This window comes from Hippocampus guttulatus, chromosome 15 (genome assembly GCF_054856545.1).
Source record: "Hippocampus guttulatus isolate MCC_2025c chromosome 15, RoL_Hgut_1.0, whole genome shotgun sequence".
NCBI lineage: Eukaryota > Metazoa > Chordata > Actinopteri > Syngnathiformes > Syngnathidae > Hippocampus > Hippocampus guttulatus.
In genome coordinates, this window is record NC_141275.1 from 5,030,125 (window position 1) to 5,055,646 (window position 25,522).

Below are 25,522 nucleotides of genomic sequence, written 5' to 3' on the forward strand. Positions count from 1 at the left end.
AACGGCTCGGGCGCAATCGCCGTTATTGACCTTTTTAGCAAACTAACACTTATTTGGTCTGCACATGTGTCAGCTTTTCAGCATCAAGGTGTGCAGGCCTGAATTCTGCGACCCCATTGGCCACGTTAAAAATGCCAGTTCATGTTTAAATCTTGTTTGGCAGCTGAGGGAGGGATCAATCACTAGAAGCTGTTCCAAATCAAAAATAGAAAGTCTTTAAAAAGGCTGGCCATCCTTTTTCCCCGCCGCATGCCTTTTATAATATATGCAGTATCGGGCTCAGTAATTGGGTGACTCAGCAGTCTCTTTCCCATCGTTAACCCAAGTGTAATACAGATTCTACCCTGTTAAAAACGCGCAGGAGTCTCAGGCCCCCCCCCCCCAACATTAGCAAGGTAGACTGTTTTGATAGTCAGTAAATCCCGTATGTATTGAAAATAAAAAATAAACATTATGCCATTTTTGCACTTAATTAATCGTAAGTAGTACCAAGACAAAACATTTTTCGTGCATAGCAGTGCTGCACAGTTTTATTTATTAGATTATTAAAACAACAGCGATTTTGCATGTATGGTAATTATCCAAATTGACATTTTGTAACGGCATAAATAAATACCAGCCCAAGTCCAAATTGTGGGTGAGAAAAAATATTGCAGTCACCTCGGCTGCCTTATCCTACATTTCATAGTATCGTAACATATGTGCGATTGGCGAATACTTTTTTTTTTTTGGTCCGCTTCTCCGTCACATCCTCTTCTTCATCTTCTTCCACTGTTTGCGACTTCTTCTTTCTCCCTTTGTTTGCTGCCAATTCAGAGATGACTTAACAGTAGTAACAATAGAAGTAGAAGTAACCGTAATTAAAATAGGGAAGGCTCATGCCTGCTGCCTGGAATGGTTTCATGATTTAACAGTAGAACATAAACGGCTTCTGCCCTTCAGAAATAGTGAAATAAAAATGTATTGAGATTTGCCGTCATGTGTTCACATGCTTTAATTTTTTTGGGCTTTTTTTGCCCATTTGGAGCCGCTCCAGATTTGAAAGCCAAGCTGTTGTCTGACTTAAATTTGCAGGAATTATTTTGCAACCAGGTCTCCACAGCATATTTAGCGGCGTTCCTCTTCCTCTATCATCATTAACATGCATTAATATGTTCCCTTGCACTTGTGCCAGTGAAGCTGTAGATTTGAAGCCTGAGATGGGAATTGCAATGAAACTGTGCGCAAACCACAGCAATTCAAATGCACACTTCATCTTTGTAGTGAAATTGGCATAATGTTGAGAGAATCAATTTTTAAACCAGGAAACATTTTTATGATATTCTTGTTTTGGATATCGTCACATTGCACAATATCGAAAAAGTGCTGCTGTTCTAATGAGCGGGCACAATGTTGGCAATTCTGCTGCAGTGGTTCTTGAGGCACCAGCAGTTGTGAACAAGTCGCTATCTGACAACAACCGCCTAAGGATGCCACTTTGTTAGTTCACACCTATTATTCATTCTCTGGTCCAAGTCATTTGATAGATTTGTGAGCTTGGTACTTTCGCCTCTGTTTCAGTTTCTTGTCATGCCACAAATAAAACAGAATCACAACAAACCATGCGACAGATTATTTCTGATCGGACAATGGTGGCTGCAAAAATGGAAGCCCTCGGGAAGTCTGCTTGACAGAGTAGGGAGTGGAATGCTCTCAACAAGCAAGGACCACGACCAACCTTTTTGAAATGGACAGCTACTTCTAGGGTCCATTTTCATGCACACTTCTAAACTGCTGAAGCACATTGAGGTGCCTTGCATATGAAATGTGCTGCATAAATAAAGTTGCCGTGCCTTCTGAAATAACACATTTGCTCAAATGACCCTTAATTGCATATGATTGTTGATCATAAATGATGTCATTACTCACAATACCTATCAACCACACTGGCCTTTCGAAGCAGCGGCATTTTCCGCCAGCAAAGGTTGACCCAGAAGCATCGTCACCACTGACGCAACTCCTGCGCAATTTGTGCAGTCAAATTTTCACCTACCGGTTGATGCTTAGCTATTGGTTTTTGCCATACAGTATTTCTCAAGGAACATCAATGTTCCTTTAGAAATGCCCCCCCCCCCCAAAAAAAGATAAGAAAACATAAGAAAACCTTTATTAGTCTCGCAATAGAGAAATTCCCAATTCACAGCAGCAAAGTTATCAAAGGAAGAAGTAGAACAACAAAATATAGGAGCTGCTGGAAAGGCAGCCACTCTCGCGGCGCGATTTTGAAGTCAAAAAAAGAAAACGCTTAAAATGCTTATTCTGATGTGCAGAAATTCCGCTATTCGCCATCGGACTCGGTCTGTCTTCCCAACGTTCAGTGTGCAACAGGACACGTGAAAGTGAATTCATGTTTGATAATTAAGAGGCTAAATGGAAAACAATGATGTTTCTTATTAGCGTTAAGAAGAACAAATGGATAATTATTGGGAGCCGTTTAGACTTTCTTCATGCTTGGCAGTCTGATTCAGAAAAGCCTTTCAGCAGCCTCAGGCTACGCTACTCCAGAACGGTTGCGCCATTCTAGATGTCATTATCAATGACTGTCTACCGAAATGGAAGTGTGTATTTATGTTTTAAATTTATATTTTGTGATCGTGGTTGTTTGCTGTAACGCTGCAGTGCCTCATGCTATCGTGAACGAATTCCTTGTGTGTGTGTGTGTGTGGGGGGGGGGGGATACATATTTGGCCAGTAAAAACTGATTTTGATTCTGGTTAGTCACCTGGAAAGAAACTTGTGTGGCAGGTAGTAATCAAGTATCAAGTACAACTTTATTGTCAAATGTGCTGTATCTGTAAATTTCTACACATACAGCGCAGATGAAATTTCCTCCCTCTTAAACAGACAACAGACAACAAGAGGAGCCGCTGCGGGTGCCCGCACCGCCATCAAAAGAACACTTAATATAAAATGACAAAATAATACAACACATAAAACAGACAGTCGTAATGTTGGCATTATCGTTGTTTGTCAGACATTGAAAATGAAGGATTGCCCTCCATGATCTCCATCTCTTCATCTGTTTTGTTCCGCTTATCTGGTGGGGTCAGGTTACGAGACAGCAGCCTAAGCAAGGGAAGCCAAGAGTTCCCTTTCCCCAGCCACTTCATCCATTCAGAATATAAATAAAAGTTTGAATTAGGTGGAATCTCTGATTTACTGTTGATGAGCAATATTCTGAATTTCTATATTTAGAAAAAGTCTGATCTCGGGTAGTTTGTTGTGAAGCTAAAATGACAGACTTAGAGGATCAGGGTTCTCCATCAAAATGGGCTTACTTAGTGCTTTTATCTCCATTTTCCAGACTTCTCCAGACTCTTCCTCATCCTTATTTCTCTGAAACAAATCACCTTGTGCACATCTGAGAAGTGCATAGAATACATGTTATCGTTGTGTGCCATGGTTTACTGGATTGCCACTTTGTTTGGGGATATCTTAAGTAGTTCAGCAGGGTTATTTTTAACGTCCCCAATTGCATCTTGTCACTTAACGTTGTATGTGGCGTTCTCGTTTTACGCCTCCTTCTTGTGTCTGCGCCGAGTGTGCGAGCTGGAGGCATGAATAAAACCCGGGGGGGGGGGGGGGCCCAGTTAAGCTGTAACAACAACTGACAGTCTTCGCCTGTGGCGTCCTACAGGGTTCATTACCCAGGTGTGTTTACTACTTTTGCCTTCAAGAACCTCTGAATGAAGCAAACTCCAGCTCTGGAAGATCTGGTTTGGCTGTCCGTCTGGGCCAAGATAAAATGTCAAGAAGACAAAAAGGGATTATCCATCTTATCTGTCAGCGGCATTCTTATCTTGATGTCCTGCTTGAGTGTCTCCCTCTTCACAGAGAGGACAGGAAGAGACAGACGGTATCGAAACATTCTCAGCATCTCTTCGTTCTGGCTTGTGGGAATGCTTTTGGCAGAATTAGAGCGTTTTAAAAAGAAGGGATACCACAAACGTGTTTGAAAAGCAATGGACGCTTTAGCAGGTATTACAAAGTACTCACTGTCTCTGGCCATATTCTCCGGGGGCTTTCAGCAGTAAACAGATCGTTTCATTGATACCATGTGAATGTTTTCGGATGTGTAAGTGGAACACACAAAAGTAGTCGATGTGGAGCAATATAATGAAATATAATGTAAAGTGTATACATGATATTGAGTGTATTTTGCAGATGCCATAATCAACACCCAGAAAGTCAAATTCCAACTCACACTTGGGAGTTGATTGCCTGAGACGGAAAGTGCTCTCAGCATGTGGACCGACTTAAGAGCCATGACTGGTAGGCACGCTACGTTTGGGTCAATGCTCCACTTAATTCCTAAGAAGTACATTTAAAACTGTCGCTGGCAATCAAACTAATTGAGACCCCAAAAAATGCATTTCATGCATTGAAAATTTGTCATTTGAAGGAATATCACCCCCGAAACTCAATTTCTGTTAGCCTGTCAATAGATGTTACGTTGACTGCTAGCATTAGCACTGGCAATGTTTCGAAAATGAAGTATGTCTTCTGTTTAAATATACAATAGGTGTAGTTCTTTTTATTTTCTGTACAAGAGATTTCATTGATGAATGGCCAATAATTGAATCAATTACTTTTTATCAAGCTGAATTTTATCATGCCCCCAAAAAAACACCAAAACATGGAAGCATTGAAGTCATTGAGGCCATTTTGTTAATACAGGTATCACACTTAACTTCAAGTGTCTGCTATGTGGCATTTTCCTTCGATCAGTTTAGTCGTACGTCATTAGTCTGCCGCTTTCTTCCAGTGGATTTCAAGTTTACGCTGTATGATTAAATAGACTTTCTCAAACACCTTTTTTTAAGTTCAACGAGAGAGTCGCTGGCTCTCGCAATGAACCTGGCACTGCTGTTAAATGTTGGCAATTCGTTTTGGACGGTATGAGTGAGGTATGAGGAAGTTTCTGACTTCACAGGAGGGAGTTCGCTGAGTCATATGTGACTAAACTCTCCCTGTGCACGCTCACGGATCTTATTTATTGACATAGGTGCATCAAGAGTGCTTGGCTCTGGAATTTTCAGTCTTTAGTCTCCATTTTGAATGGAGTTGGTTTTAGTCTATCACCAGTCTGGATGAAGTCGATTTTGCTGTACTGCATTTAAGTCCGAGTGTTTGATCAGTGTCACTGCATCCTGATCACGCTTGGCAGTGTGTTCTGGGGCACTGACAAAATATAGGGTTGAGGCACCAGCAGGGGCCCGCTCTTTATCGGGCCCACTGTATTTGTTTTGGGGGATGGGAGTATTTTAGAGGCAGCAGCATAGTCCCCCCCCCCCCATCCCCCCTTGATGTAGAGAAACCCCTGTGTCAGGAGAGATGAGGAGACACCCCCATGACTGCACCCCATTGAGCTTTGTGGCTTTCATGTTTTCTCTTTTCATAGCTTTACATGCAAGTTGGTGAGTTTTAGGCTGGAATTTCACTGCGGTTCTGATTGCTTAGTCTATGGGCCCTATTGTTTGGGTCACAGACTGGACTATTTCAAGGTCTGGCTTGATCGGATCTATTTACACTGGAGTGGCATTAAATCGTATCCTATTCATATTGGATTTTTTTTTTAATCTTCTCGTGAAAGAGGGCATCTGATTTCATGTATTTTTTTTTCCTCATGTGACACATATCCAGATTGGACACTTAAGTATAATTATGTCACTTGAACCATGTTGTGTAAATGCAGACACAGTTGACAGTGTTTTTTGCCCTTTTACCACCGACTTAATGCCCAACCGAATCCCTTAAAGCCACACTTGCATAATCCGCTGTGCTATCCTTGTGGCTATTTTAAATTGAAATGATCGTATTTTATAAGCCTCATCTCTCCAGTGGTGTCATCCATGAGGTAGGAACTCTGCTTATTTATTTGTGGTGTACACATCTATTTTGCACCACTCTGAAGTCATACAAACGACTTTCACATGTTCTCTAATTGTGTTCGCGCCTGCAAAATCTGGAGGACATGATTTTGTACTTCTCCGGCATCGCTGACAGTGTGGATATTCCCTGTTGTACGGTATATTCTCATCCCGCTGTTCGGCCATCGACAAATTTACATCCAGCATCTTTATGTTCCATTTGCTCCTGTTTAATTTCCTCCAAGAGTATATTGTCACTTTTTCAGGTTTTTTTCCCCCCCATCATGAGGATGTTATCTGTGTTGTTCTATGGCTTGGCGCCATGCCTATCAGCTTTACGGCACAGGCAGCCATCATATTGTCACTGTGTGTGTGTGTGTGTGTGTGTGTGTGTGTGTGTGTGTGTGTGTGTGTGTGTGTGTGTGTGTGTGTGTGTGTGTGTGTGTGTGTGTGTGTGTGTGTGTGTGTGTGTGTGTGTGTGCGTATCTGAGACAAAGCCCTATTCATATGGATGTGTACATGTCAGGCTTTTCTGTGAACCTCCTGCTGCACTGTGGTCGCTGTGGTCATCTCTTGAACAATTGTTAAGCTAACAATTATTTACGTGTTATAGAAAACTGCCATTTAAATTGCCTGTGTGTGAGAGAGAGAGAGAGAGAGAGAGAGAGAGAGAGAGAGAGAGAGAGAGAGAGAGAGAGAGAGAGAGAGACACACACATACAGTTGAACATTGTTTCAATGTTCCTTGCTTACGTTTTCACCGCTATAACGTTCACATTTCAAAGTCCCGATTTCATGCAATTCATTTTTCATTTGCCGATTTTGGTCACGGCTAACACCTTCCTAATGTAAACATCATTATAATTTTCTCATAAAATGGTGAAAAGGTCTGCATTACGACAAACTGTGGGAAGCTAACTGCCGCCGCGACCTTGCTTATGAACAAAATGCACAACGCAGGATTCCACTCCGTTGTTCGGCAACACTATCGATCGCCTCGGTAAATTGTTGTACTTCTTGCCATGACTCACGGAGGCACAGGCATTGTCTGAAAACATGTCTGGTCAACGGCAGCAAATCTCACTGTCTGTGAAGGCTGAAACTGTGTCAGCTGAGCCTACGTGAATTGATGACAATTGGCTTCGTCGGCTGCGCTGGCAGTGGCCTATTGCGGTTAACATTTGCTGACTGAATGTGTTCAGAGATGATGTCGTAACAGTACAGTTGTTTTTTTATGTCCTATAAAATATTCATTCATTCATTCATCTTCCGAACCGCTTCATCCTCACTAGGGTCGCGGAGGTGCTGGAGCCTATCCCAGCTGTCTTCGGGCAGTAGGCGGGGGACACCCCGAATTGGTAGCCAGCCAATCGCAGGGCACACAGAGACGAACAACCATGCACGCCCTCACTCACACCTAGGGACAATTCTGAGTGATCAATCAGCCTGCCATGCATGTTTTTGGAATGTGGGAGTAAACCGGAGTACCCGGAGAAAACCCACGCAGGCCCGGGGAGAACATGCAAACTCCACACAGGGAGGCCGGAGCTGGAATTGAACCCGGTACCTCTGCACTGTCAAGTCGACGTGCTAACCACTGGACTACCGGGCCGCCCCCTATAAAATATTTTTTTCGTATTTCTAATTGACAATTTTTATATTCTTATTACACAGTGATGTTTTTAACATCTAGAAATGTTCATGCTGTATTATACATCGTAGTTGGCAGCCATTTTATTGGAAATGGTGACGAACTATCGTTATAACATACAGATTCGATATGTCCCTTGAGGTACGTTGTAACGAAGTTTGACTGTATTTTGTATATAGTGTGTGTGTGTGTGTGCCTGCGTGCGCGCGCGCGTGTGTATATATAAAATATGGAAATTCTGACAAATTGTTATGAAGTGAATTTCAGTAGGTTGACAGCAATGAATACACAATTGTGAAGTGAAACTAAACTCTTAAAATATTTCAAACCTTTTTATTTTGGAGGTGGGGGGGTTAAAAAAACCCTGACGTAAAACAACATTCACTAACACTCGTAAGCCTTTACAGCTGAGTCAGATTCCACCTCGAGTTTGTTGCTAATCAACCCCCCGGTGGCAGAGTTTCGGAAGCCACTTGTGAAATGGTAGCACATACTTGAAATTAAAAGTGCACTTCCCCTGACAATGATGTAGCAAGTACAATTAAGACTTGCTGAGTTTTTCATTTACTGACCATTAAATAAACGCCAATGGGAATTGCAATCCCTCCTCCTTTGCGATTCCCTCCTTCCCTCTTGACAATAGTTCCTCTGTTGTCTCTATTGTTCAGCACCAGTTATTTCTCACTGGATGGTAGGAGTTTCACTCATTTAAAATCATGAATAATAATTAAGTCACTGCTTTTTTAACCATCCATCCATCCATTTTCCGAACCACTTATCCTCACTAGGGTCACTGGTGTACTGGGGCCGATCCCAGCCAATGATAGTTTATCAAAACAGCAGTTGCAGGGTAGTCATGAATTGTTCCAGAAAGTAAGTCTAGACCTTGCATATTTCATCTAGCGCTTGTCAATGCGTGTACACAAGTCAACAATCTCTTCTGTGGACGGCCACTGCAATAACCTCAAAGCATCGCCAATGGGCCCCGTTTTAAAAGGTGTCAAATGCCCCGTGCCGCAAAGTAAAGTGCGTACCATTTGTCACCCCTTTATCATTTAATGTCCAGTTATGTCAAAACAGCCTTTAGGTCATACTCACTGGGGAATTGATGGCTTCACGGTGTGCTAAGTGGAGCTTTCAGCCTGCATTACAGCGCAATCATAATGGTTCCACATTCCCAGCCCTGTGCAACACTAAATAAACGTCATGCCAAAGCACACAGGGCGCACACATTGCTTTGAATTCCTCTGGGTACACTTGGGCGAGTATTCAGAGGCTTCCTTCTGAGCAGCAAGCACGTTAAGAAGTTATCTTGTGCTTGTGAGCAAGATAATTGATGTGCTCTCCGGCACGGTCACAGGGGACCGGCTTAACTGTTTGTGATGGCGAGAGTGTCTAAGCTATTTAATTCACTCGTTCCACTGGCCCCGAGACTGCAAGTTTACAATCATGAATCACTAATGTCGTATTTATTCCATCATTATTTGCTATTCGGGAAAATATTTACTTATTTAAAGGCTATGTTTGGAATGTTTTTTTTTTGGTTTCTTGTTTTTTTACACAATCATACAATTGTGTATCTAGCTCACATTATTTCAAACAAACCCTTGCCAGTAGCAGCACAACACCTTAAATTCCGAAAGGTTCAGGCAGCTTAATCATTTTACATTGTCAGTCAGTCACCTCTTTCACTGTTGGTAAGGTCGTTCCCATTGTTGTTGACCTGCACCCCGACCCCTGTGAGCCTGAAATATTTAGCCCCCGCGCCCGAATGCTCGGATGGAAGTTTCACACTCATGCCCTTTCATGTCAAAGGATGGAGAAAGGAGCTTTATGATCCTCGGTGGCCTCTGCCAGAACATTTTGGCCTGGCCAGAAGAAGAGCCACACAAAAAGTTAGCTTGTTAGACTGTCCTGGTTTCGGGCTTTCATCGGTGTCTGTTGAAGCTGCAATGTGCAACACACACACGATTGTAGTTTCATACACTTGTATTTGTTGTAGGAAAGTAGTTTCCTACTGCCAATTCCATCACCAAGTCAAAACTTTTTAGTTAGTTATACTTTACAGCAGCATTTATACAGTTTCGTGTTGGAAAAAAAATGGACAATCAATGACAGATTTTTTTTTTTTTAATGGCACAACCCCTGGCAGCATTATGCTGCTCATCACACAAAAGAGCTTCGAGGAAAAATGACAAAAAAAAACTCTTTACTTACAACATTAGGAATGTAACCATAATTTAATTTTTGATTAATTTCCTCCCGAGTCAGAATTGCAATTGCTGATCGCATGCCCAATGCTTATGTAAATCCCGTATATTTCGAATTACCTTTTGAAGGTGGGCCACATACATTTGAACTCCTTTCCATTTAACCTGGCACAGCGTTGCCGACTAAACCTGCGTTTTGCGCTGCCCATTGTCACTCAAGCTCTCCCTGTCTCCTCCCTTCTCCGAACGCCGGTTCCCAATCGACACAGCAACCCACCCTTCTCCGAGGACTTGGTTGCCAGGATACAGGATTCACTCCCCATTGTATGCCGACAAAGGTGGAAAGAGGCGCGGGAGTGGGAGGGGACAGGGGGGTCGAACAGCGATGCAATCAGTAACACCGGAGAGAATTGGAGGTCTCCTCAGTCACTCCACAAGTTGGAGGGCAGGGAGGGATAACGAGACGGAGAGTTGGCACAATTGCTGGATGAAAGTAGGTGAGAGGAAGCGGGAGTATTGAATGAGGCATGCTGACACCCTGAATTCCTTCTGCTCATTTCCGGTCTCTCAGTAACCATGCTGGGATTTACAGGGCAGTCGAATCAGGGGTGAGTTTGACACTTACAAAGACACACGCTGCCATGCACAGTTTGGGTCGACTTGTTATTAGCCACCATTGACGCCCCAAATCATGTGTTGCCCCTCCCTACCGCGTTGAGACGTAAACATTATCTTCGTATTGTATCAAACCTGAACTCAAATTAACTGCTGTGTAAGTTTGTTTAACAGCTGGATTTACCACTAGTCTAGTGACGTAATCTGTTTTATTACGTTAGAAAGCAAAGGTCAGTTGACTTTATTTGATGCATGTCATACGAAATGAAGGCTGAGTCCTGATATGTTCTGTCACAGACGTTTTAGGGTATTTTTCAGACATCAGTGATGCTCCCTCGATGGATTTAAAGGGACATACTTACTGTAGCTTAGATCACATAAGTGACAAATCCAGTATCTGAGATTTTGCAAATATTGTTCAAGCTTTGAATACCGGATGCAAATTATTCATTGCAAGTGCACAAGTACTCGAGGCGTCATGTTTTACAACTGAATTTGGAAGTTGAAAAATTGTCTTGCGGAGTAGCAGCCTAGAGGTATATCGAACGTATGTTTTTGTTGTATGTAAAGTAACAATTTAGGGCTGTGACCGAATACTTAAAAAACAAATAATGTTTCAAGGCAGATATCAGCGGATATGGTCACTTTTAAGTGAAACACTGTCTCCAAATGATTTCTCCATTAAAATAGTTGTCAGTTCATTTGATAATTGAATGAGTTGTTGTGTTTGATGTTTTTTGGAATTACAATCACTCATTTTTATGCTTCCCGTATTCAACATTCAAAGGTTGAATTTTCCGAGTCTGTGTCACGCTGTAGTTGCAGTTTACAGTAGTTATTCGTACTCAATCTAAGTCATGTGCATTTCGCACCGTCCCTCTAGTAGCTGCAGGAAGCACTAGCTGGATTTGACAGCTTTATAACTTCCCATGTGTGGACTGAATTTGGAATCAACCGATACTCTCGGTCTGTGTTCCTCTGCCCTGGCACTGCTGTCACCTGCGGGCCACCCGCCAAAGCAGCCTTTGCGTACACAAAGCTGACATGATATCATGCGTTGACTCGCTTTCACATTTGTGTGGACGAAAATGGACTGAATTTTAGACAAATCCTGCATGGGCTATGATTCATTTACCGGTTGATTAGACTGATGGTAGTTTTGTTCACTGAATGCATTTTTCTCCGCTTTACACGCACCTTTAAAAAAAAATGACCAAGATTCCGCCTCGTAAAGTTTTCATTTTATTTTATTATTATTTTTTTTAATCAATTATGAGAGTGACAGTTTTCTCCATATTGCTTTCCTTGTCTTTGGCCAAAGGCAGCGGCTCGGGTCCATGAAAGTCTGTCAAAATGTTCAAACGGCCAGCTGGAGCACCGATGGCTATGTTGTAAAAAGCATGTTTGTGAAAAATGCTCAACGGCTCTAAGCCTCAGCAACAGTGCTTGTGACTGTACACGTATTTTAATTCAGTTGTGCAAATATGGCCCAGTTCCAGAATGAAATTGAGCTGCTGGTTGTGAAATCAGGCAGAGAGCTCAACCTTTAGCTGCCGCTGTTCATACCCGCAGGGCAAAGACCTTGGACCTTATTTTATGCAATAGTCCTTTTGTTTTGTTTTTTAAAAAAAGGCTTCTTCAGAGGAATAATTGCGATCAGAATTACATTTGCATTTTTGATACGTTGGCAGTCACCTTGACCATGCACATGCTATGCTATGTAAATGGGATTGAAACAACCAAGGGGGCTGCCCACACCCCCTTATGCCTGTCACATTAATAAAACGGCGGCATGTTTCAATGGCTTGGGAGAAGGTATTGCAAGTATTGCCTTTGAAAGGATGTTGTACAAAGCTGGATCTGCTTGTGTTTGTGAAAATCTCTGTTGGATGGAAATAATCTCCTCATTATTGAAAACCTTCCAGAAGGAATATGCAGATTTTGCTGTTAATGAAGAGTTCACCGTTGCATGGTTTGGCTCTTGTTGCAACCACTTTAATTACCTTCGCAATTAGCCATCTCCATGTCTTTGTGTAGGAACTCGATAAGTGGGAAATGTGACTTGAAATGATGACTTTATTTTTATCCAGCAAGGATAATGAAGCACACTTCCATTTACCGTATTTTCCACTCTATTGGACGCTTTAGAATATAAGGTGCGCCTTCATTGAATGACCTATTTTAAAACGGTTTTCATATGTAGGGCACACCGCATTGTAAGGCGCGTAGAACAGAAGCTACCGTAGTGGCTGTGGTGGCGTTATGCTTCCACTCTATGGAGCTACGCTAAAGGTAGTACAATACAATACAATACAGCTTTATTTATATAGAGCTTGCACAACTGCTGCAGCTGTAACAAAGCACTTGACAGAATATTTTAAATACAATGTCCAAGAATTAAGAATATTGATCCATATATAAAGCGCATCGGACTATAAGGCGCACTGTTGGCGTTTGAGAAAATGGAATGCTTTTAGGTACGCCCTATAGTTCAGAAAATACAGTAACTCTGTTTTTTTTAAAAAATCTGCAGGAAATTTGTCTTTGACATTATGAGTGTTACACATTGACGGTGCAATTCGGCACTGGCATATAGCGGTGGTGGGTCCCCTTTCCTTTTTTTTTTTTTTTTTTTAAAGCCACCACCCGCTGACTCAAGGGTGGATGACTGTCTGCTGGGTTTGAATGTGTTAAGACAGCATGTGACAATTTTTATTCTCGATGCACTCTTTGCTGGTATTTAAATCTCTTATTGAATGGAGAATATTAGCCCAGGTGATGTCCGCAGGAAATTATGTCAATTTGTGTTTCAGAAGAGTCTGCCGAGTTTAAGAAGGGCTCCAGCATGCATTGGTTCTTCCCCTTCCCTTGGTTAAGCAATGCTCCGTTACTGTGTTTTTCGCTGTGTTTTACATAATGCATATTTTAAGAGGTACTTCACTGCTACAACGAGATGTAGTCATAGTTATTTTATGAGTGCAGCATTCTTGGAACCAAAACATTTGACAGCTTACCCCCCCGCCCTTTTTTTTGTCTGTTGTGCAAATCATTGCAGATTCCCTCCATGACAAAAACTAATTATTGCAAACTAATTCTGCTCCAGTTAACTGTTTATAACCCTGTGCTGTTGTTGCACCGTATGCAATGTATGCAATTATTGGCCCTCATTCTCTGTGTCTCCCGACAGGTTTGACCATTGGACTGGAGATAATATCCTCAGGGCCGACATCCATTGAGAAAGCCAGCGGTGAAAGTGTAAAACTAGAATTCATGTTCAGTTTAGGCCCCGAGGATTCTGGGCCACTGGATATTGAATGGAGCCTTCTGTCCTCAGACAACCAGAAGGAAGACAAAGTGGTACGTGCAAACTTTGCCCTCAAACCTGGACTTCCTTTTAGAAAAATGGAACAAGAAACATTGGGTGTTAATTTTTTGTTTTATTTATTTATTTTTTTGTGAAATCATTAGAATCATTCCAACCCGGTCTTCTCTAGATAGTTTGGTTTCTGCACATTTTTTCATCAATCACACACATAGACAAAATTGTTGCACCCTTTTTGGAGGAGTTGAAACATTCCGTTTGAAGTCACACTTCCAATCTGAGACACTGAGCAGAAATTGACCAAAATAATGAAAGGTACCATCATCTGAGTCAAAGCCAGTTCCGTGATTGTTTTTAAATAATTCTGTCAGACCACCCAAGAATCAAGCAATTATTGACTTAGAATTAATTTTCTGTATGTCTATTTTGTCATATTTTCGTCCAAAGTGCTTCGATGACCATTTTAGGCTTTTATTTTTGGAATAGAAAGAGTGCCAACAGTTTTGTCATTGTATGTACGCCCCACAAAGTGAAATAAGTCATAATGTCGGTGTGATAGTTTGGCCAGCGTGTGGGACTTGGCATCTACCGGTATATTCCGTGCCTGCATGGATTATTAAACACGAGGTGAAATGGAATACAGCGCCAAACACGACTTGTGTATTTTTATAAGGGCTTTCAATATATGCAGTATGTATGAGCACATGTAATTTGAGCCACATTCATTTCCAGTGAGTTTATTCTCTCACCTTTTACTTTGCCACACGCACGCACACACACAAACATACACACACTGGGAGTGATGGATGGTCTTTTTATTCCAGCCAGTGTCTTTCCTTTCCAGCTTGGCGCTCAGCCATGTAAAGGGAGAAGAACTACATAACTACAGGCCTCCAATGGATCCCCACATGCCCTCAAGGCTGTTATCAGCATAGAGAATTTTGGGAAACCTTGCCGCAACTCTCAATTCAATTGTGTGAGATCTGAATCCCAATATGATGAAAATGTTTTTGATATTTTTAATGGGTTTGAAATATGAGTTCATTCATATTGTAACTGTAAAAAAAAAAAATGGAATGGACCGTTACATTGAATGTAGTTGTTTTACAGTGATTAGTAGCGTATTGTTGTAGGGCAGGGTGTCATATCATTATCCTATATCGAAATCGAGATCAACATTCAAAATATCATTGAAATTAGGACGATATCAGTCACGTCAACTTGTCACGCTTGTGTTGCATGTAAAGCTCAGTCCAACCAATCATACTTCCTTTCAAGTTTGGCGTTGATAGACAGCTAAAGCCAGTCAATGAAAACCATCTTGCGGTGCAAAGGAAGGGGGCGAGGGTCACGCGCAGCCGCACAACAGTATCATTTTGTGGATTATAAAAGGAAGTGTCTCTATACAATGCAATATTCTATGGAAAGCCTCAAGCACGCGCTCCAGGGTGGCACATTCACATTGCTGGGAATCCACAGTTTTCATCAAATCAATAGTAATATTGTTGTCGTATTGTCATACCAGGCAAAAATATCTATGAAATTTCACCGGTATCAGCGTGTTTTAAGTAAGAGGAGACATTGAAACTCGGCTCACTCACAAATGCAGAGTTCAGTTCACAATGTTCTAAACGAACTTTTTTTTTTTTTTTTTTTTTTTTGCTAAAAGGACTTTGTGCTATGGGAACTCTGCTCCAATATATCAAAAAATGTGGTTAAGCGTCTACCCCTTTTCTAATGTTAGTCTTATACCCCTCAGTTCTCTGGATATCAGATTGATTGTGCAAAATTTAGTTGCAGCCATGTGCAGTTCAGCTTTTCTTGCCAACCTACATTATAAATGGAAGATCGTTGGCTATGACTATGACTGTGAGAAGTACCAGTAGAACAATTATAGGGAAGAAAAACATGACTCTGGCGATAAGGAGGGCAATTATCTCAGAAAAACCTTACCTTGCATTACAGTACTACATTGAATGTCATTCATAGTCTTTTGAGCAGAGGACCAGAAAAGCTTTTTTATGCAAGATTTTTACATTCAAGCAAAGTATAGAAAGCCCTTTTATAGCTTCATTTAAAATTTTATGAAAGGTTTTACAGGCTCTATTGCCGCTTTCAACTGAACACTACCAGCTCTGTTTGAAAACCGGCCCACATTAACCACGTCAGTTGAAAACAAACCACACTAACAAACAACAATGGAGGGGAAACAAGGTCTCCCGCATTAAATTTTTGGTGTGACGGCGACTTTTGGCCATGGTAGAAAGACAAAAACCGCTGCAGCAAAATGGTAGCTTTGGAGTATTTTACCACAGCTTTCTTAATTCATAACCAAGGGTGTTTTCACATTAACACCCTGAAGTTCATTTTAATCAAGCTCTAGTCTTTCCCCTTGGTGTGGTTCAGTTGGGCAGGTGTCAAAACAGCAAACAACGCAGCCAAGCCAACTTCCATTCTAAACACGGCTCGCATTTTTGATGTGAAAGCCGTCTGACATTAGCCCGATACAACCCTGCATATTAACTCATTTTGACCCTGAGTGGCTGTGTAGCCGTTCTATCAAGGTTTTTTCCGTGACTCGGCATTCATTAGCGCAGCAGCATTAGCATCAGTAGCTAACAGGTTACACTGATATGTTAACAAGAGTGACATAATAAACATGCTGCCAACATGCTAAAAAATAATTACGGTGACATGACTTAAGATGGCATTCCATTGATTTAATGGATGCGCTATCATAGCCTGGCTTCTTTTTCCTTAGCCAATGCCAGTTTTGTTCCATTTGATTCCAAGTTGTTACTTCATTTGCCTTTGACTTGCCAGTCCTTTCAGCAATTCATCTTCCTGTTTACGCTCAGAATTTTGACTGTGAACATAGACATTGTTCACAAAGTCATCAACTAATTCAGACCAGAGAAAGTGAGCAATTGGTATGAGATTATCCTAAGGCACAGAGAGCACCATGTCGGGCCCAGTAGTTACTGTCGCCGAAAAGAGGCATTTCTAGAGATGCATATTTGAACATTTTCCGAAAACCAGCAAAAACACAATTTTTATTTAGATAGCTTAAAGCCTGCCAATCGGATCGATTAAACCTTGTTCAGGCTTGGGTCTGTGAGCTACATCAATTATGTAACAGGCATTACCAATCGACAGGAGACATAGCTGGAAACATAACACATTTTGAAAGGGACAAAGTTATTAGTATTGGAATATTTACATTTTGCTGTGGAGAGGTGCTCTATACTACAGAAAACAGTGTAGGTACAACCACTCAGTTTGGAAGCCTCTCACCCGTAAAATCCATTTTGTGCATGTATTCAAGCATTGCGGTCCTTTAATTTGCCTCCCAAATGATTTACACCTCTTCCTTGTTCCTCACTATGAGACGGCATTACATGGCAGTGACCTCATATGTGCCATATACCAAATAAAAGCCAACGTTTTTAATCTCTGCAGACTGAGATGTCTACAGAGAACGCTCTGGCCAGGTGGTGATTTGATCCCGTTTGTTATGACCTTAAGTGCTGTGGTGCTCCTCTGTCCATTGTCTTGTCATGTGATTTTCATTTTAATTCCCTAATGCTCTTTGAAGACGTAATGATTTTCGGGGTCAGTGTTTTCCCGATTTTTTTTTTTTTTTTAAAGTGGCTAGAGGTGTGTAAAATGACTCCCGTCTGTGCACCTCTAAGTATTTGAGTAAGAATTATTGTCTGGCTGAGCTCGGGGCCATTTAATTTCCTCTTCTTTGTGGTCTCATCTCACATATTGCTGTTATTACTGCCCACGTTCGGTTCCCCGGTGAAAGTTGAAGCATCCAATTCCCTCCCCACTGACAACCTTGTGGAATTTTAACCGAATTACCTGTTAAGGTTAATATGTACAAGATGAGCACTGACCCCCGTTAGCCTTTCCCGATACCATTCCGTTTCATGCTAGCAGAACCACAAGCTATTCTTCAGTTAGGGAGGCAAACTGGAGCCTCGTTGACTGATTTTCCTCTTCACTTCCTCTGGTGGTTTTGACTCCTCCAATAACTTAATTATTCTCTGTCTCGTACAATGTTTAGTTTTTCTTCAGTCCACCCTGGGGTATTGCTATGAATATGTCTGGTGCTCATCATGGCAGCGAAAACCCTGTTGTTGTCTCACCCAGTTGTGAAGGAAAATGTTCCACGCTCTAAGTCTTCTATTTGGCTCCACCTGGCCTTCATTTTTCTGCATTTTTACGCTGCTCTTAAGACCCGGAGTGCGGGTGTGTTTGTGTAGGTGGATGGGGGAGTGGACATAATTGTGGTCTCCTGTCCTTTGTTGACACAGCAGGTGTTGATTTGACTCCACACTGGCCGCTTTGTTTGTTCCACCTCGGGGCTCAGTGGGGAAGACTGAAGGACATTGTGATAGAAAAGAGCTTTACTTTTACTCCTCTGGAGAGCTTTCTCAATCCCCTGACCAAATACCTCACGACACGCGTACATGCATGTATAGTCAATATGACATATGTGAACATGTGTACTAGCCACTGTTTAGTGTGTATTGCTGTCCATTTTTATGTCTCAATGATTAATTGTATCATTATACACCTTTTACAGATATTACGGTAGCATAATTCGACCATACTGTATGTATTATTTACTACCACATACCAACATGCAAGATCTTATGGGTTTTTTTCTTCTTAGATGAGATTTACTACAAAGCGCACCCGATTAAAAGATGCAACAGCTACATTTACCCATAAAAGGAAATACCGTATTTTCATGACCAAAAGGCAACGTTTTCACGGAAAAGTCAGTTACGCGCACCACCGTGGAAAATGAGCAATCGCGAGAGAATTCACGATTAACTAATACATGGTGCTTGGTGCTTTCATTTTATGAAACGGCGCTATGTATCCATCCCGGCAAGAATGACCGTGGTGCAGCAACATCTGGCGCATTACAAAGAAAACCTATCCAACTTCCGCCCCTACTGCAGCAAGACGTGTAACGTTCAGAATTAACCAATCATAACGGTCACTTGTTCTAGTAGGCTTTTTAGCACTTTTTAAAATATAATTTTCCAAGCGGGCGGCGCAGTGAACGACCGGTTAGCACGCCAGCCTCACAGTGCAGAGGTGCTGGGTTTGAGTCCAGCGTCGGCCTTCGTTTGCATGGTATTTCCATGCCTGGATGGGTTTTCGCCGGGTACTCCAGTGTCCTCTCATATTCCAAAAACACGCATGGCAGGCTGATTGAACGCTCTAAATTGTCCCTAGGTGCGAGTGTGAGCGCAGATGGTTGTTCTTCGTCTTTGTGTGCTCTGCGATTGGCTGGCAACCAGTTCAGGCTGTGCCCCGCCGACTGCCCGAAGACAGCTTGGATAGGTTCTAGCACGCCCGCGACCCATGTGAAGATAAGCAGATAAGAAAATAGATGGATGTTTTCCAAGAAACTGACTGGCATTTGGGACTGTTCTTAATTCCCTCCAATTTGTCGAAGGCCCCAGCTCCTGCTGAAGAAAAACTGCCACAAAGCATGATGCTGCCACAATGTTTCACTGAACGTATGGTGCGCTTTTGGTGACGAGCGGTGTATTCGTGCCAAACCTTCCTTCTGGGAGGATGGCCAAAAAGTACCCACGTGCATTTGGGAGATTTCAGTTTGTTGAAGTTTGTTTTTGTAAAATGTAGCTGGATGCGGATGTGTTTTTTTAAAATTCTAAGCTACAGCTTCTTCCATCTTACCATCCTACCCTATATACAGTACATGATATATAGTATGAGGAAGATGAGTCTTTGTTGTCCCAACTACTAAAAAGCATAATAGTACTTGCCAGAAATTCATGCAGCTCCTCCAGTGTTGCTGTCGGTCTCTTGGCAGTCTCACTGACTCGCTTTGTGCCACGTTTTCTCCAATTGATGATGTCGTCGCTCTTCACTGTGTTCGATGATATGTTTAATGCATCGGAAATTCTTTTGCACCCTTCTCTGACTGATACCTTTCTTCAATGAGAATCCCTCTGATGCTGTGGAAGCTTATTGCAGACCATGGGTATAGCAGTTAGATGTGGGAAAAAAAAGTCTGAAAAATATGCGCCGATTCCCATTTGGCATGAGTTTGAATTTGATTAGTTAATTCTGAGCACGACCACATCCCCACTTCTCTGAGGGTGTGCACACTTGTGTACCCACGTTGAACCCAGTTGCTCATTATTTCGTCCACTCTTGAAAATAGCTTTTTTTGGGGGGGGGGGGGGGGGGATTTGAACAGGGGTGCGTAGACTTTAATACATCCACTGTACATTTTCCATTAAAAAGAATATTTTGACTATTTAAGCTGTCTTATTTTTTTAATGTATTATTTTCGAGATTTCATATGAATACACGGCATTTTCCAAGTTAACCAAGATCTACTGTATGTCTCTGACCAGGTGATCCTGTACTCGGGCGACAGGGCCTACGAGGACTACTATGCCCCATTGAAGGGTCGAGTACACTTCAATTCACCCGACCCCAAGAATGGCGATGCCTCCATCAACCTGTCAGGCCTGAAGTCGTCGGACTCTGGCACTTACCAGTGTAAAGTGAAGAAGGCTCCTGGCATCCGCAGCAGAAAAATGCTACTGATTGTCATGGGTGAGTGGGGACGGGGGGGGGAAGCAAAAAAGGTATCCACAAAAAGATATTTTGTTTGACCAGGCCCTATTGCAGTAGAAATCACATGCTCTTTTCCTCGCTTGGCTGTTTTGATATAATCCCCCACTAAAATTGAGAACATACCCTTCCCAGAGGCGGTAGACCATTGACCTCCTCGCGTTACCATTCTGTGTTCACCCACCCTGATTGTCAAAAGTGATAATCTTTTACTTCAATAGCGAGGTCATTATTTATTGTTTATCTCGCACATCTGTCTTGAGTAACACTTTTTAGATGAATTTAGAAAATAGCTGTTTCATACATTGTTGAACTTGATCTGTAATTGACAATATTCATGTTGGCTGAATTTTCCTTGTGTATTTATGCCTTGAAAATGTCTTTCATCATTGCAAGGAAAACGTAATTGAAAAAGTCTGTTAAAACAACACACACGTATTATTTTTGATGATTAGTCCGCTGACCAAACGTTGAACGTGAAATGCCTCCTGCATTTGTGTACGGGGGGGAAAACCGACACCACTCTTGTGAGATAAGCTCTGCATTGTGCCTTTATCGTAGCTACGTTATCTGGGCTTTTTCAATAGGCCGCGTCCAAAAATGGCGGCTGCTACTCCACACAAATGTGACTGCACTGCTCCCACCAGTTCGACCAGAAATACTCTCAATATTGTGAAAAAGCTCCAATTAACGAAGGATGTTACAGGACACGTAGACAGTTGGTTTGCATTCATTTCTGAAGCTCTTAAAATAATTTATCGGAAGTTCGTTTTGAAAACTGGGTGGATGATTGAAAAAAATATATTGAATGATTTATTTAAACTTGACCCAGATAAAATTTGACAATTGAAATGATGCCCTGAAATGGTTCTCAGAAAGGTTCCTGAAGCCATGGGCAAAAATATTCGGTCAGGCAGAGAAGTTGTTTCAGTGTCAGGCTGTTGACGCTGCCCTGCTCCACTGACGGGCAAGGAAATCTTTCCTCCCGCATGCCAAGAGGTTTTTTAATTGGACCCTTGGAGGGAAACACCAAGATCACATTCCCTCAACTGTACAGTCAATGTAACTCATATTATATTGAGACGGCTCCTGCAACAAACTTGTTTGATTCATATTTTAACCTCTGTACAGCCAGTCAGAGAAATATGGTGATCTCGTAACATTATGTACAACTGCGGGTGAGCCAAATTTTGGGGAAACTTTTAACGGCATGTGTTCCTTGAATATTTTGGGGCCCATTTATTTTCGAGATACTACTGCATCGACTTCCTTCATGAAGCAATATGACACAATATTCAAGGTCATTATGGTCATTGTGAAAACATTTCCACTGTTACCATACATTTATTTGCGGTGTTACTTCTGGTCTCTATCAACTGTATCCTGTGCCCTGAGATTTAGTTAGACAGGAATTCCCTTCAGCTAACAGACTTTCTATGACCCAGCTCTGATCATGGCTAATAGGCTGACATCTCAAGCTATAGTGTGTGTGGCAGAAAGCGAGAGGAAAAGAGCTGGAGGCTACACCTCTGACAGGTTGCTAGCTAGCTATTGACCCCGGGGCCTGGAATGTTCTTCGCAAAGACGCACTGACAAGGAGAAGCGAGGACAACTCGCTGCCTGCTCTGCGTTTTAGCTTAAGTTGATCTTGTCTTGGATGGTACAAAGGAATGCGAAACACGCGTCTATACTAATACATCCAGACGACCAGGTGTTGCTGTGCCTTGTCACATACGCGGCTATTTTTAGGAATACCCGCTTGCTGGCAACAAGCGAGCACACTGCGTAATGCGTTCAAGCGACTTTACAGGAGGCGGCATCCGTTGTGTTCTTCTTTAGCTTGTAGCTCGACATTGAAGTTGAGAGGAGGAGAGTATCCACCTGCAGCTTACAAATGCACGTCAGCAACATCGTTGTTTGTTTTCTCTGGCGACTCATTCTTGACGGTTCGTGCGGAAACCATTCACAGCGCTTCATCTCCCAACCCTGCCATCCCTTCCACATTTTGTTTCAAATATCAATTCCCTTAAAATTATTGGCACACCCATCCCACAGGACATCATAATATGAAGCAAAGAATGACCTCTTTGTTGTGAAAGCCAGAAATCTTGTTTGGTAAAAGCAGGCACGGCTCTCACCTCCCGGCCAGGACCATCCCTACAGTGAAGCAAAACACTCCCGCAGCATGACGCTGCTAGGAATGTTTTTCAACAGCTGGAACTTGGAGACTAGTCAGGGTTCAAGTCAAGATAAATGTCGAAATGTACAGAGACATCCTGGATGAAAACCTGTTCCGCAGCGCTCTTCACGCTCGGGAGACGGTTCATCTTTTCAGGAGGACAGCGAACCTCGGCGCAGAGCCAAAATATCAAAGGACAACTTATCAAGACAACTCTTGAATGTCCTTGAGTGGCCCAGCGAAAACTCGATCCTATTGAACATCTGTGGAGGGATCCGAAAATGGCTGTGCACTGACGCTCCCCAACACCTGATTGCGCGGGAGGGGTGCTGTTAAGATAATACGCAAAAATGTTCAGAGGTACATGTGCCAAGCTTGTGCATCATATTGGGGGGAAAAAAACAAAACGTAAGGCTTAACTATCTGCCAAAGGTGTTTCTACAAACTATTGAGATAAGGGGCAAATACGTCTGTACACGTGATTGCTTATTTTCAATCACTTGTGGGGGTGTGGGGGGGGCATTTTTGAAGCTGTCTTTAAGGGGGGTTGGATGTCAAATTTTGTGGGAGGGGTGGGGAATTTATTTAATAAATGTTGGACTATGGCTGAAACACAACTAAATGCGGAAAGGTGAAGCGCTGTAAATTTTTTCCAGATGCCTTGCATATCCACCCGTTGAAGCCAACATGGAGGATGTCTGCAAATCTCAAGTCACCTGACATCGATTTGCTCTACCTGGCTTTTGTTCTAACGCTTGGGTTATTTTCTATTCACGAGTAGCCCTTTGAAGCTTTGCTCCTCCTGAAGAAAATATATGCCACAGCGGGTATATATTTTGTTGGATCTATCCCGCACGATAGCCTTGAGAAAATCCCAGCGCATTATTCATTTGACCATGCGAGGTGAGCTGTATGGCTATACTCTTTATCTCTCCATAAGCCCTCAACCCTCTCTTACCTTCTCCTTTAACCTCATCTTTCAACCAAATAAATCGACTCGGTGTTACCGCGTTCCTAATGCGAGACGTCGTGTGTTCCAGCCCTTTGACGCATCCACTTTCACCTTTTAAAAGATGTGCTCTGAATGTCATCACTCTCGTGACATTTACCGCGTGTACTCAACATGTGTGTTAGTACGACATAACAGCAGAAAGAGCAGCCAGCTTGGAATAGCTCAGCCCTGGGCCCCCGGTCACACTACCATCTGTCCCATCAGCTCTCGCTTATTTATTTCTCTGTCCTCATCCAATGTGTGTTTTAAAATAATACTACTCAGGCACCGTGGGTCAACTGTTAATCCTGGCAGCGAGGCTCCGCCCTTCCGCTTGACACCTGGTTCTCATCTGGAGAGACCCATTTCATGCTCTTGTTGTTGAACCCATTACCCACACCATGATGTCAGTGCTGTCAGAAAGTACGGCACAGGCTTGGATCGTGGCCCTCGCGAGCCGTTTCTCTCATTCACGCCCTACCCCCGACGCCCGGCTGACAAGTATGTCTGCGGTTTTCACTGAGTTGGTCTGCTTTTAATTTGAAGGGCTGTTTGTTTTACAATCTCCCCCCATCTCATCTCCTGCCAACATTGTGACTGATCGAGGAGTGTTTGCACACATTTTGCTTTAAGATGGTGGAGGGCTGTTTGTTTTACAATCTCCCCCCCATCTCACCCCCCATCTCATCTCCTGCCAACATTGTGACTGATCGAGGAGTGTTTGCACACATTTTGCTTTAAGATGGTGGGGAGTTGACTCCCTCTCTCCTAAACTGAAGTGTGGGCACACCTGTGTTTGTGGCTCCAATGACACACGGCTCCTTTCTCCAGTCGCCGTTATCCTGAGTGGCATCTCCTGTAATGACAGCAACTGAATCAATTATTCTGATTATGCTGATGACCGTTGCTTTGACTGAGGGAACCAATTATACAAATTGTATCTCTTCATTTGTGTTGTTTTTTTTAACATCCCTTCCTTTTCCTCACAGTGAAGCCCTCCAAGCCGAGATGCTACGCTGAAGGAGTCACCCAGGAGGGCAAAGACATTGTATTAAGGTGTACATCCAACGAGGGCACCAAACCCATCCAGTACAGCTGGGAAAAGACCAGTAACGGAAAAGTTCTGCCTGCCTCCGGTGTGATCGGTAATGCCCTTGCGAAAGAACACCGTCCATCCAATAGAAACTGAATTTGCATCACTTGACGGCCCCTTACGAGTGTATTTTTGCCATGGTTTGCCCTTGCTGCAGACCCAGTGGGAGGTACCATCAATGTGAGGAACGCATCTGCCAGCGCATCTGGCACCTACCGCTGTACTGCCACCAACAGGGTCGGGACCGAGGACTGTATACTCTATCTCAATGTCACACCTCGTAAGTATACAGATGATTGACATTGTTTTATCTGTCATCTATTTTTTTACAAAGGTGGTTACAAAAGGGCAGAATTGCAGCGTTGGCTTGCAAAAATGCTTGTTACTCTCCCTGCATGACAATTTTTTTATTTTTTTGTACAAAGATACAATAATGTGCCCCCTGACCTCTAAATGATCGATTACACTCTTGGGACTTAGACAGCAACTTTTTCATCATCCCTCCATCCCTCTCCAGTCTCCAGGCATAACCGCTCAAACCAAGAATAACCAGACTTGTGGCGTTAGTGTAAAGGTTGCATCGAATGTAAATTGATAAGTTGCGCAGAGAGTGAAAAGCTCTGCTGCGGCGTTGGTAGCAAAAGCGCTAAACCATTGTAAATGACGCCACTTTGCGCTGCGTTAGTGTACTCCTGGAAACCTTGAGAAGCAATATTTTCTTAAAGGCAGAAGGAGTTTTTAAAAAGTTAGTCAACTTCCATGATGCTTGTTAAAGTCTGAACCAACATTTCAAATTGTCATATATAATGTAATATTTACAATGTTTGAACGATCCATGATTCTTGACCTCTGATGTCAAAACTAGTTATCCATCTATTTGTTGTTCGCTGTGTATGTAATATGTGGAGGTGGTCAAACAT

General features: G+C 42.5%; 1 protein-coding gene across 1 annotated transcript in view; it reads left to right on the top strand.

Moving 5' to 3' along the window:
• cxadr (CXADR Ig-like cell adhesion molecule) overlaps nucleotides 1-25,522 on the top strand; it is a 37,637-nt gene that overhangs the window by 6,369 nt on the left and 5,746 nt on the right. The window contains exons 2-5 of the mRNA XM_086131384.1: nucleotides 13,572-13,741; nucleotides 20,117-20,321; nucleotides 24,499-24,654; nucleotides 24,760-24,882. Of these exons, the coding sequence (XP_085987510.1) occupies nucleotides 13,572-13,741; nucleotides 20,117-20,321; nucleotides 24,499-24,654; nucleotides 24,760-24,882 (654 nt within the window). The remainder of the gene's footprint in view (nucleotides 1-13,571; nucleotides 13,742-20,116; nucleotides 20,322-24,498; nucleotides 24,655-24,759; nucleotides 24,883-25,522) is intronic.